Source organism: Pavona decussata, unplaced genomic scaffold (assembly GCF_977016875.1).
Source record: "Pavona decussata unplaced genomic scaffold, jaPavDecu1.1 SCAFFOLD_102, whole genome shotgun sequence".
Lineage (NCBI taxonomy): Eukaryota > Metazoa > Cnidaria > Anthozoa > Scleractinia > Agariciidae > Pavona > Pavona decussata.
Window position 1 is genome coordinate 4997434 of NW_028145517.1, and position 14680 is coordinate 5012113.

Consider the following 14680-nt stretch of genomic DNA (forward strand, 5'->3'; position numbering starts at 1 on the left):
AAAACTGTAGTCAAGTGTAACAAAACTTGCATAAAAAATCGCAGGTGTAAACGTGCCTTGAAACCGATATTTTACGTCACTTTAATAGAAGGAGAAGAGGAAGTCAGAAAATTACCCCGTCGAAAATGATTTTTTCAAACAACAGGAAGCTTGCCAATATAATGTGCTGGTGTTTTTCTTTATTACAGCACGCATCTCGTTTATTTATTGAACGGAAATTGTTAGTCTGTTCGTCGCTGGCTCGCTGCACTGCTATCAGAATAATCAGCGACTTCACTCTCTGGACGACGCCATGTTGATGAGTGTGGTAGAAGGTCTTGGGCCTATTTTACCGCTCTGTAATAGAAGTGTCGCCTTGGGCAAAGAACTGTTTACGTTGCTTGTCTTAGACTTCCGGATGGTGGTAAAAGAGTAATTGTATTTATAAAAAAAACTTCATCGACTAAAAACTAAGATAAGATGGGCATGCTGGCAGTGCTGGTATTACTCATAGCCCTAAAATTCTCTGACAAAAATTGCTAACCCAATCGGCCAGAAAATTCGAGAAATTTTTTTTTTCACTCTCTTGCATTTTCCCATACACTTTTAATTCATTAATTGATCATGATATACAGATATAGTTTTATTTTTATTCTTTGAGGTTTTCATCAAAGCACCGAGAATAATTGCATTCAGATTTGCTTTGTTTTGTTTTTCTTTTTTTATAATCTCAATTTAATTTGGACGAGTCGTATGTTTTTTTGTAAGCTGACAAAGTTCTTAGCCAAAACACGATTAAGCCAAGATACAGAAGAGAAAAGCTCGTAGAGAAAACATTAAACTTCATTTCCTCATGAATATGAACTGAAAATTCACTAGTCTTATCAAATCCTAATTGTTATTCAGTAAGTTTAAGAACCAAAAATTTCATTTCGATATCATCACAGTCGATGCAATCTATATCTTTCCTTTTGTGAGTGGCAAATGCCAGACAACATTTATCAAGACAAATCTGTGTGTGTGTGGGATCAACAATTTTATTGCTTTTATCTCAAGGAAACTTCATGTGTGCATTAAATAAAGTTATCAATCAACCTATCAATCGAGGCTTGATACTTAATACATGTGTCTGTCAGTGTAGAAAAATTACACTGTCATAGCAGATGCGTTTGCTACGAGGTGAAAACTAAACGTCCTTTTTGTGCATCAGGTCAGTATGGCTTGTAGTTTACTTGGTAATTAGTGTTCGCGGAGGAAAAATCTCACGGAGAAGTTACGTTTACTGGTGTTGTTGAAAAAGCGTTAAAATTGTGTGCGTCTGAACATTTATACAACAACGGTTTGCAAAAAAATTTCTCTGAACATGTTGGTTGAATTTATTTTTTCGCAAGCGTCAGTGACAGTACTGCAAATCTTCAACTTCCAGTGTCAAGGTTTCTTACGGCATGCCTCTCGTAATATCTTTTTTCAACAATGTCAATTCAACCGTTGCCTCCTAAAACGTTGCTGTTTTTCCTGCTGATTTCTTCTATCTGTGTTTACACAACCCTTGTAAATATACGGTAGTCGTTAATTTCGCTGGCCAGGTGCAGAGTTGATTCAAATCCCACGCAAAAATTTGTAATGCCCTGACAAGCTTGTGGTGTTTCCCTCAATTTAGAATTCATTTTATATTTTTAATGTTTCGATCGATATACATCTATACTGTCACAAACTTGACCCAAAAGTCATACTCCCTGTAATGTTCATACTGATTTAGACGTGTTCAACAACACCATTTGTGGGGAAAGCTATAATACTTTCTTAATCGAGGTGAAGTCATTTTTATAAGTTACATTCCCCTTCAAAACAAGAAAACTGTCAGTTTGATAACTGACTGAATATGAGATTAGGTAAGTAGTTTGCTTGCTCGAGTAATGAAATTCTTAACAACTGAAGTAGGACTGATGTTTGAGGACAAGTTCAATATGGTTCCTGAAGAAAGGTGCGCGACAGTTTAAAAGCTATCGACGAGAGAGAGCATTGTAACGAATTTGAGTGTTTGACCGGAAAACTGAATCACTGGACGAGGTTTGGATTTCAATTTCTCCAGCTTTCGTTCTCCGGGTTTGCTTTACGATAGTACAAAGCGAGACGGAGTGCTTACTGTTTCGTTTCAAATAAACAAACTTCCAGGCCGGTTTTCCGCCATACGATACCTTGATCTTTTGTGGTTGTTACATAACACTAAGTTGCAATTTGGGTGTTTCGATTCAACTTGTTAATTTGTTAAAGCTGCAAATAAGAAATCATTCAGATAATTCCTTCCTGACTTCAGAAAACTGACGAGAACGTTTTTTTTTCTTTCTTTTTTTCTTTTCTAAACACAAAATGAAAAAGAACTGACAACAGTTGTATTAAAATTTGTTTTCAGTAGCCTGAAGTTTGTTTACCTTCTCGCAAATTAATACTTAGTGAAACATTTCCGGAGGTTTCTTAGTTTTCGTGCTTCTCATTGGCTCGTGCAGAAAAGTGGCGGAAACTGTCGTTACTAATAATTTCCCCAAAGCGACCGACTGACCATAAGTTGGCATATCTGCCCATTCGATCTTGCCTGTATTGGTTTTGTTTTCAATTCCGCTTTTAGCCGTGAACGTTTGACAAAATAGCGCCTCGGATAACAGATATCGTTCCAGACAGTCTACAGACGAGTCGAAGAGCATTGGGATTATAATGAAAATGTTATGAAGCTAACGTGTTGAAATTCTAATTACCGTCCTTGCCTATCTTTTATTCCACTAAGGCATTATTTAATCAATAAATCTGTCACCACAAAATTATTGGCAAGTAGACCAACCAAGATGAGATGTGAAATTATTTTCACGCAATGATTGAATTTTAAACGCTCGTTTTCTAAGCACCTGCCGTTCTTTCTTCTGTTAACTTCTTCCCCCTTTTCATTTCCGTGTTTGTATCAACTTTGCAGAGGTGATTTTTAACGAATAACTTTGAATCAAACAATTGAAGCACGTACTGCTTCTTTCGCATGTTGTGTTCCCTCGAAAAAATACTCTGTGAACTTTGGTTTTATATCAAACAGTTCATGACCCATTAATTATCACTCAGACAGATGCGAAACCGCTATCGCATGGCGTAAGCGTGTGTCTTACTGCATATTAAACCAAAAGCGGGTTCCGTTCAGTGACAACTTCCTACAAATAATTGTTCTGGTTGTTCCTTGCTAAGAAGCGTAGTCATCTAACAAGTGCAACTGGGAAAGATTGCCTCGTACAGGTTTAGGCCGATATATTTCCTGTTGGCTAGTACGTTTTATTTTGACTTTAATAATCAATAATTTAAAGAGAAATTAGATGTTGATCAAAGGGTTTAAAGTTTGCTGCTGATCTAAAAATAACAGTATTGCTCGCGTTTCTTCTCACGTGAGGAGCGTTATTCAGTTCCCCTCGCTTGATATTCACTGCTTTCATCGTTTATACAACAAAGTAAGTACCTTTTTTGTATGTTCATGTTGTGAACTTAACAGAGAACGGCTGCAACATTTCTAAATCTGTTTAATACTGTTGGATATGAGGTTTATTCATAAGATGTTTAGAGGGCTCATCCGTTTATGTAAAACGGCCTCGGTATACGATTCAACATGAAATATCTGGGTATACAAAAATATATTAACTTGCACAAAATACGGCAATTTTCGCGCTCTCGGGTAAACTGTGTTTCACCATTGTTACTTTTACTGATACATTTTCAAAGCCTTTAAATAATTAATGGATTATGGTAAGGCTTAAGCGAAATCAAAACGAAATTAATAAATGTCATGGCTGGTTTTAGTACACGCTTCGTGTACGTTCATAGGCCGTATGGACTTTTCTCCATGAGACATAATCCAAGCCCAAGAAAACATTAGCAAAAACTGATATCATGGCAAAGTCAGCCTGAACAACAAACAACGGCAGTTTAATGAATAACAAAAAACAAACAACTGAATGCACTTTAGTGTAAGAGGTGTATGGACAAAAGATCGAACGGAGATCGAACTTGATATCAAAGGCAAAGACAGGGAAAATGTAAAGATAAAACCCACGCTTCGGAGTAATCATGATGCCATTGAGAAGAAAAACACCAAACATGAAATGTAATGCTTTGCAAAAAATCCGTTTCCTTTCCTTCACTAGCCGGACCGTTTATTATTAAAGTAGGAAAGAGGTAATAGAAACCCATAAAAAGGATACGTTCTCCCTCTAAAAGAACTGAAGCGAAAAACATACATACCCCACTTGATGAAAATTTATAAAGGTTTACATCCCACACGACCCTTCGATACTCTTCTGTGAAGATATCGCAAAAACATCGCTGTAAAATCAGTCAAACAGCAACTGAATACTGCACACTTAAGTTTAAGGACAGATTCGAGTCTTATCTGTATTTTGAGTGGGATCGAAGCAGAACGAATGGTAGAATATGTCTTAAGTTCTCAATTTACATTTTATTTATTCAGGCGCAAGACTTCGTCAAACCAAATAAATAATTATGACGTTTTGAAAATTGGAAAAATGAAAAGTACATTTGATTTAAGAAAGAAGATTTTAAGGTGAACGTGCCTTGAATATCAATGAAAGAAAATTGTAATCAAATGTAATTGATAATGTCAAAAAATATCTCCCTTACCCCTCGGGTTTATTTTCGTTTTCGTATATAAATTAAATGGCATGTTTATAGTCAGTGAAAATCCCATAAAATGCTGAACCACACAGCATCATAAAGGTGGGCAAGTTCCTCCCTTCTATGGGAAGGGTAAGTAGTGAGTCAAATATGGGGTTAAGGTCGACCCGATTTGACAAGAAGAAAATTTATCAATAAAGACGGATCGACCATCTTGTAACTCAACTCGACCATCTCCGCTCAAGATATCATCTTTCTAAAGTAACAAAAAAAAAAAAAAAAAAACATTCTGCAAAACATTAACTTGCGACGAGGAGAAACGAAAAAAATTGCCTGACCGCAGGTTAGCAAAACTTTCATTTCAGAGCAAACAGCATAGCAATTGGCACTCATTGCCTTTCCTTTTAGAGGTCACCGTCAGGTGCACTTTAGGTTTTTTGTCAACATACTCAAAAGTTACAGCCCGAGTTGTATACCGCCTTTATCAATGACTGATAAAATAAATCCTTTTTGAAAGTCGAATGCTGCATTTCTTGCAAAGTCGTCACGTTTTAAGAAAGCTAAAACATTTTGTAGTTTAGTTTTGGCTTTTTCTTACACAGTCACATTTTGTTAAGTAATAGTCAGTTTTCGTAATAAATACAGTTATGTACTAGTGGCAAATAGTTTTAAAACGCATTATTGCTTATTGTAATAAACTAAGCTGCCTCAAATTAGCATATGTAACACCACGTGTTGTAAAAACTTACACATTGGGGACAATGTCGGTTTTAATACGCTCTGGCAGTATCTACTAAATTAACGAGTATGAATTGCACAACATCATGTTTTAACGCAACTTCTAATACCACAGTCGCGCTCAAATCACGATCAGGTTTGTGGTCTTTGAAAGAAAGTCATCTCTGTTCTCTCAATCCTAACACTCCTCGCCCCACGAACCAGGGGCACCAAATAGGAGTTTCCTCTCCTCTCTCCCTCTGAAACGCTATTTTAGGCTATCTGGAGTGCCTTTAAAGCTCTGTAGGTTCATTTAAAGCTGCGTTATAATATTTTTATCTGTTCAGTCATTCTAGGGGAACTTGAGTCTTTTCGAAATTACTAGGGCATTTTTGTCCATTTCCCAAAAACTTAGGTCTTATTTCCTTTCGGAAAATCTTAGCTGACTTTTTTTCGGTACTCGAAACGACGTTTTTATCAATCCTAAAACACCAGGCCTTAAATTTCCCATATCACGAAAGTTCGAGGCGAAAATTATTTTTAGAAAATTGTAGGGGATTAAGGGCCTTCCGAACAGATAATTTACCGAAACGATCCGTTGGGTGCCCCTGACAAACTGCTCGTACTTTAGAAAGTAACGTAGACTGATTGCCATAAAAACACCGGCTGCGTATACCAATGGCTCCCCCCCAAAGTCTGGAAATTTTGGTTGTAATATATAAGGAAGACTAATGTGGTCATCCCAAACGGAAAATTTCCCGGAAACGGCACAGAAAAAAAGCGGTGATTATGATGATGCAAAATTCCCGAACGAAATTTCCAAACGGAAAATGTGCGACCCTTTTGTACACTTCCACCATTTCCAGGCCCTTCGGCTTGCATCGCTTGGCTACTCAGGTCTGCACTTTCTGGCTAACTTGTAGTTTAAAAGTGCGCGATAAAATTTGGGGACTCAAGCGATCCATTAAAATCACTGATCGTTTTACATACACCTCCACTAATGCCATTGCATTAAAAGACCAGACACGAGACTGAGAGAGGTGTAAATCGAACCTACAACTCCGCCTCTTTGGTAGAAAACCCCTTAAATGAGCACTCTTTTTTTGCAAAAAATTATAGGAAGTGTATAAGTAGCCGGTTCGTGCAGTTAAGGCAAATGCTGGCCACAATATATAATTTAAATATTTCAGAGTCGAACACTTCTCGTCGGTCGACATCATTAAAACGGCTAGACTGTACGCAGATGACAAAATAAATTCAAACGTTGCCTGTTTTATTATCAGGCTATGAAATGGCATTTCGAATTTGACGTCCAAACATACCGCTTCGAATTTTCGTTGTCGTACTTGATCCTTAGATGATAAAATAGCCAGTCTGATAGTTCTCTGCATGGTAGACATGATCTGTGAATGCGCGCAATAACAAAACATCACGTGCTATGAAACCTTTCAGTGCGTGATCCAAAACAGGCCGCCACGTGCTTCATACAAAAGTACCACGTGATGCATTTAAGAATGGTTTTCAATTGAGTGTCGAAAGTAATTTTGCGTTTGCTTTGGTTTTGCATTACTACGCTCTGTGATTGGTTAACAAAACTCGCGTCACTTTCTCAACCAATGGGAATTCAAACCAAAACGTTTTCCCGATTGGGTATAGTGATTACTTTAGTTTTGGTTGTACGAGACTCAATTGGAAACCAAAAAACTCTAAAAAATTGACACCCAGCATCTCGATCGTTACTCTGAAAGCGGCCAAAAAAAAGTTGTGAGTGTCGTGTTCTACTGGAAAGAGTCAAGGACGCAGTGTTGGGAAGATCTCCGAAAGCCAAACTTTATTTGAATTTTTCTGAGACTAAAATTTCCGTTCGAGTGAATACCACAGGGCTTATGCAGCATCGTTCCCTCCAGAGCCTACGATCTTTTAGCCAGTGATTGGATGGCAACAATTTAAAAAAACGCGTGGGCTCTAGGGACGAGAATGAGGCTTATGGCATTTTTGAGTCTAGTGCGCATGAGGTTCTGAAAACCCTTTTAGGCATTGAACTAATAAATTGTACTGTATTGTCTTCAGTATCTTGAGGTGTGTTGTGTTGCAATTTATTGCATTACACACTATAATAACATTAATTACAACTGATAACATGTTTACTTTACTTAATACGCATATGCCACACGTGACATTCCAATCCTAGCAGTATGCAGGATATAGTACTTATCAGCACTGAGACACACGTACCATCCCCGTGGTATGGCCAATACCGTACGCATGGATGCGTGTGTCTCAGTGCTAATAAGTGTAGTATGCAGGATGTTTGTCTCATGAACCTAGTTTAACGGCCTTAGCACGAGTCTCCTGTAGCTCAGTGGTAGAGCATCCGAACTAGTAATCGGGAGGTCTTAGGTTCGACTCCTGATAGGAGCACTCGGGTTTTTTTCTGAGCATGCCTGTGTCACTTACTGAATAATACATCATTCTCTTGTTTACTTATTGTACTAATAAAACAGACATGGTTTTTGGTCAGTGTACAAATCCTTGCCAACATATTTCACCCAGATTACAAGTCGTTTTCTACTCTCTGCATACAATATTATTACCCTTCGAAACCACCGGCCCTGCACAACGTCATTCCTGAAAGCAGGTGAAGTATGGCAGCCAGTTTTGTTTAGAGCGCTGGTGATTTAGTCCATAGACGGTGGGTTCATACTCCTTGGCGGCCAAAGATTTTTCTTTGACCGCAGCAAATTAAATTTCCTTCTCAGAGCTAGCAAGCCGGGGGAACTGTAGGGACAAAAGTTGCCACTTAAGCCCACACAAAAAAAAATAATTTCCGTTTCTATCGCGTATACTAAAATACAGTTGCCTATTAAGTCATTATGATTTTAAGACGGAGTTTTTTCTTATTATCAAAACATGTTTTGCTCAAAATCAATCATTTTCACTTGCATTTGTCGTTGTATTTCCTAGCATCTTATCTAGTTTGCCTCTCTCCAGGACCCGTTGAAGTCATTATTAATTTTGAGGTTATGCTACCTTTTCATGAAAACAAAACAACAATAAAATATAAGAACTAAATTATTTTATGATTTCATCTGGCGAAGTCGAGCATTGAGATGTATTTTGCGGACTAAACTGGAGAATGTGAGCAGATTAAAATTTAGAGCGTGCCAGCTTTTTAGGAGCTATTCTGGAATAAGAATACTTAGAATATATGGTCAATAATCGTGTTCTTTTGAGACCTACTCTTTTTTTTTTAAATCAACGGGAATGAACCGAAGTTGGTTGCATTCTGGTGGGAACCGAAAAATCGTACCGGGATTTCCTCACAAAGTAACTCTAACTAACTCAATTCGTCTCTGGCAAACGGAGGGAAAACGGCGAAAGTAAAGGACATGTATGTTTTTTTAGCTAAGTTTGCAAGGAAAAAATTGGTGAAATTATAATTTCTATAGCTATATTGGAGTGAATTAAGGCAAGCGGCATTTCTGCGCTTGCTATATTACAAAATCACGGACCAAAAGTGCTGCGAAATTTTCATGTCATACGGTCTTTTAAATAGCACCGTTTTTGGATAAACGAGTTTGCTAGCTAATATCTTTTGCCGCTTCTTGCTTTTATTTCGCATTGTACGATTCAGCTTACATATCACAGCTAATCAAATAGCCAGAATTGAAAAAGAATAAATTGTTGCAAGCACTTTAATCAAAGAACTGTATGTAACAATAGCGCTTAAAGGAAATCTTGTTATGCGAACAGAAAAGTAATTAGAAAATCAATTTAAAAGGGGAAGTTGATTGATCTATGCTCTCTAAATTGTCAGTATTTATTTCCTCGCTGTAAAACATATTGTGTCGGTAAAATGACAGAAGTTAATAAAAGACACCAGAAATTATGAATAAAATCCAATTTAATGCCAGAAATATTAAAAACATCGTGCGCCAACGTCCAGAGGCATAACATTTCTTGGTCTCAGATGGGTAAGTTGAAGGTGAAACTGTTAAGATCTGACTCATGAGGCAAGGTTGAAAGAAGATACATTGGCAAGTCAACACAAAACAAGAAGCATTTTAACATTCTCATTCCTATATTTGGAAACACAGGAAGAAAGGCTTTTTTGGTCTATTTATCTTTTGGCGGTCATTGCAAAACATTTGTCGATCATTTACGCTGCAGTCATCCGCTCTAAATTTACAAAACTTCAGAAAATGCAAGCACCATAATGCAAAATGAAAGCCAAAATAAATTAAGATGCAGCCTTGTTCAAACACTGTAAAAACGTGTTTTTATTAAAAATCATGTTACTTTGATATAGATCTGTCTTTATTTACAGTTGTTAGTATTTAGTCGAAATGTCAGTCCACTCAACGTCATATCCTGTCACTGAATTCCAAAAGTGGTCCAGAACAAATTAAATTAGAAACAGTCGTTTTAACTTAAAATTTCTCTGTTCCACTTTACTGTTATCATTTGCAACACTCCAGAGAGGCGATATCATATTGTCCGGTTGTCGCACGGCAGTAGAGACAGCATTTCCTGAACGAACTAGAGCAGAACTACTAAATTCTCAACAAGTATATGTAATTTTTGTTATTTTTCATTTTCTAGAAGAATTCTAATATGTAATTGCTTTTTAGCCCTAAATTGATTTTTGTTTTCTTAACATGATCTAGCTCAGTGAAGTATTCTATTTCCGAAAAGAAAAACTAACCAGAAACCTTTCGCTGACTTTCAGGGTTTCGCCGCACACTATGTTTGGACCTTCGTGGGTTGCTATCCTGAGCTGGATCTTGACCGCTTTGGGGCTTGTCGGTAACAGCTTTGTCATTCTTTTGATCACTTCGAAAAAACAGCTCATCCACCAAACAACCAACTGGTTCCTCTTGTCACTGTCCTTCGCCGATCTAGGAGCCACCCTAAGCATGTTTCCAGGCGACTTTTTCTGCTTTCCAAGCAGGCATGCGTGCCATTTGGTTTTACTTGCCAGTTTTCAGTGGGCTTTCCTCTACGCCTCCGTGTTTAACCTGTGTGCATTGACACTAGATCGTTACATCGCGATAGTGAAACCACTCATCTACGTGCTTTTCATGTCGAAAGGTCGCATCGTGGTGTTTATCTCCGTGGCATGGATTGCTCCCTTTATCTTCAGCTTCCTTCCTCACTCTTTCCTATACAGCAAAAATCACATCGTCGCTATGAGGTACTACTCCTACTTCATGGTGGTTGTGTTTGAACTCCTTCCCACGTTTATCTTGATACTAGCAACCGCGCATATGGTCTTCATCGCCAAAAAACACGCTCGTGAGACGGCGTCCGTTACGGCTCAGCTACAGTATAATCAACCTGCCGCAGAGGGCACCAACTCCGCCCCCCAGAGGCACGATAAAGGAAAAAGAAGATCGACAGGCGTGCTCTTCATTGTGTCTATCGTGTTATTCTTCGTTTTTTGTTACACGGTCACACTTGTTATGACTTTCTGTTTAACTTTTGAGCTTTGTGTTGTTCCACAGTCGTTACAACCAGCAAGAAAGCTGCTGCTGATCGCCAATTCCGCTTTCAATCCGTTCGCTTACGGATTTCTGAAGCGTGACGTCAAGACGGAGATCAAACAGCTCTTGCGCTTTGGCAGCAATGCAGGCCACCGGTGGTCTATTCAAATGGAACAGCGCTAAAGATTGTTTACACACAGCATAATGAACAGTTTTAATCATTGGGGATCCTTTACTTTGTAACATATACTTTTTGTATTATTTTGTTTGAAATCGTTACATTGAGTTTTTGTTTTTGGAAATTCATGACCTGTTCGTGCGTGATATCATCGTTCAATTTGACCAGAGTGAGAATAAGTTTTGTTCTATACTTTAAAGAGTGATTTAGGGATGGTCGAGCGTTATTTCAAAGTGCGTATTGAGGAGTAAGGCTAATTTTGAAATGGGGAGGGGGTGGGAGTGGGTAAGTTTATGGAGAGGTTGAAAATGTCCAAGCCCTCATGGTTCATGCCGACCTTTCCCGTTTAGTTCAAGTTATTTAATCACTTAAAAACTGTACTTATTTCTGCAAAATAACTAATGTAAATGCACTGCCATATAATTAAGAGAAAGCGAAAGGCGTTAATATCGTGTATAAATAAATAAATGGGCGCCAGGTAACAACAGCAATCATCATCATCATCATCATCATCATCATCATCATTATTGTTATTATTATTATTATTATTATTATTATTATTATTATTATTATTATTATTATTATTATTATTATTATTATTATTATTACAGCGTGAGTGATGCACAGCCCGGGAAAAGTACTTTAGTTTAAGTTGGCTGTGGTATACAAATACAGAAAAAGAACTGTGAGATTGAGAGTAGGTCAGATTACTTCGAGATAATTTCTTTACATACTTGAATATAAGTGTAAAAACGTACAGATTAATTCCTGGACGCCCAGTTTAAAAAGGACAAATGCCACGGATTGAAGAAGGACCAGAAAAGAGACAAACGTGGTGATGTTAATAAGCAGAAAATGATAAATGAACAATTAAGCACCTGTATATAGCTTTACTGAAGAAATAATGAACTGAATCCAAGCGCGAGACTGTAAATATATGGACAGTAAATTGAAGTAAAAGAGAACACAAATTGAAAACATGTAATAATCAGAAAGTGATTTAAATCCTAAAAATAGCTAATCTCTATACATAAATGTAAAAACAAAAAAAAATTAAAGATCGAATTTAATTGGTTTATTTCAAATTTAATTGGTTTATTTCACTGATCACGAGAACCAAACAACAGTAAAGGCGTCTAGTTTGTAAACGTTTATATCTTTGACAAGACTTCATATTGTTTTACAACCACGCACACTGATAACGAAATGCGCACGCGGCATTTAAGCACCAGAAACGTGTTCTATTTGGGAAATAATGTAGATTAACGACAGTGAACTTCATGATTCTAAGCCGGAAAGAAAGTCAAAATTTGAGCACTTCCAGTTTGACCTATTCTGATATCTATAAATTCTGATAAATTGGTTTGAGCGGGAATCGGGAAAATTTGAGCATTTCCAGTTTGGCCTATTCTGATATCTATAAATTCCGATAAATTGGTTTGAGCGGGAATCGTCAAAATTTGAGCACTTTTCAGTTGACCAATCAGTTACGTGTCTACAAATTCTGATAAATTGTTTCGAGTTATACTTGTGAACGGCAAAACTGTCACCGTAGCAAGCGCTTCTGAGTCGTAGGGAAAGATTGAAGATATGCTGAAGTCTGTATCACACAACAAACTCAACTTCCCTATGTGTCCCTGGGGAACCCAAACAACCCCATAGGGGTGGGGGGAACTGAGGAGATCTTGGGTAAGAAATTTCACACGTGGATATGCTCGGTCAATTCATCGTGTCGAAAAAACTCCCTTGGGGCACATTTTTATGTCCAAATTGACCTTACGCAAAAATGGCTGGCATTTTAACATTCTTTTGTCTGCATTCAAATTAGCCTCACTAGCCTCGTTCAAGATAAAATATTATATTGATTTTTGAACTCAAGAACGAGGTTAGTTGGGCTAATTTAAATGCAAAAAAAAAAGAATATTAAAATGTCAGCCATTTTTGCATAGAGTCTATAGCAAGTTCATCAGCTTTGCACTTTTAAAACGACATTCCCAACCCCCTTCAGGGTTTCTACTTTTACCCTGTTCCCTTACAGGGCGCCGAAGTTGTCCCAAACGAGGTTTTTAAACACTCTGATTCCATTGACAGCTTTCCTATGCGCCCTGGGAAGTTCGAACGGCCGAACGCACCCGTCTGGGGTGGAGGTCTTTACGGTCGCGAATTGAACTCGTGGATAAGTATACACTCTGGGCCCAGTTGCTCGAAGCATGGTTAGCGCTAGCCCGAGTTAAACACCACGTCAACATATAGGTTTTAATACCTCTTAACCAATGGTTAGCGCTAACCATGCTTCGAGCAACTCAGCCCTGGTTTTTAGCAAAATTCTTTTAACTAAGTCATAGACCCTGGTTTTGACCTAATGTTCATCCTAATACTATACACTTTAGCTTTTGGCCTAATTTTAATCCTAATACTATACACTCTGTTTTTTTGCCTAATTTTCATCCTGATACTGTACAGTCTGAGTTTTGGTCCAATTTTCATTTAAATACTATAGACTGTGGCTTTTGGCCTAATTTTCATCAAAATTTTATTGACTATGGTTTTTGGCCTCATTTTCATCCTAATGCTACAGACTAAGCATTTTGGCATAATTTTTATCCTAATACTATACACTTTGATTGTTGGCATAATTGTCATTATAATATTACTGAGACTATGCTTTCTGGCCTAATTTTTATAGTAATACTATACACTATGGATTTTGGGCTAATTCTTATCCTAATACTGTAGACAATGGATTTTTCTGTGAATATTCATACTAACACTATACACTCTGACTTTTGGCCTAGTTTTCGTTCTAATACTACAGACTATGGATATTTGCGTTAATTTCATTCTAATTGTATACACTCTGATTTTGGGCCTTAATTCGTTCTAATACTATAGACTATGGATTTTCGCGTTAATTTCATTCTAATTGTATACACTCTGATTTTGGGCCTTAATTCGTTGTAATACTTTAGACTATGGATTTCGCCTAATTTTCATTCTAATACTGTAGGCTATGGATTTTGGCAGAATTTTCATCCTAATGCTATAGACTATGGGTTTTGGCCTTATTTTCATCATAATACTATAGACTATTGATTTTGGCCGTTTTTTATCATAATACTATAGACTATTGATTTTGGCGTAATTTTCATTCTAATACTATAGACTATGGATTTTGGCCTAATTTACATCATAGTACTTTGGACTATGGAGTTTGGCCTTATTTTTATCCTAATACTATAAACTATGGATTTTGGCGTTAATTTCATCACAATACTATAGAATATGCATTTTGGTTCTAATTTTCATGCTGATATTATAGACAATGGATTTGGCCTTATCTTCATTGCAATACTATACACTCTGATTTTTAGCATTATTTTCATCCTAATGCTATAGACTATGGATTTTGGCCTAATTTTCATCACTTAATAAATAAAGAAGTCTCGACTGTGCTCTGTTCTGTTATGAAGCGGCTAGGGCACGAAAGAAGTGTAAGGGGAAACACGAGACGTAGTCGAGTGTTTCTCCCTACTTCTTGAGTGTTCCAGCCACTTCCTAAGTGCTTTACAACAGAACAGAGCACAGTCAAGGCTTCTTTATTTTGAGAATTAGGCCCAAATCCATAGTTTATAGTATTAGAATAAAAATTAGGCAAAAATCTACA

At 37.3% G+C, this 14680-nt stretch overlaps 1 protein-coding gene across 3 annotated transcripts in view; it reads left to right on the top strand.

The window, feature by feature from the left end:
* Window positions 1-13839, top strand: part of LOC146471798 (5-hydroxytryptamine receptor 4-like) — a 28152-nt gene extending 14313 nt beyond the window's left edge. The window contains exons 1-2 of one of the 3 annotated variants that reach the window (XM_085120349.1): window positions 1083-1189; window positions 10085-13839. In XM_085120349.1, the coding sequence (XP_084976475.1) occupies window positions 10101-11021 (921 nt within the window). In that variant the 5' untranslated portion in view covers window positions 1083-1189; window positions 10085-10100 and the 3' untranslated portion in view covers window positions 11022-13839. Of the gene's footprint in view, window positions 1-1082; window positions 1190-3364; window positions 3462-10084 lie in introns of those variants that run through there. The other 2 variants (XM_085120348.1, XM_085120347.1) reach the window with 2 other exon arrangements.
* The last annotated feature ends 841 nt before the right edge of the window (window positions 13840-14680 follow it).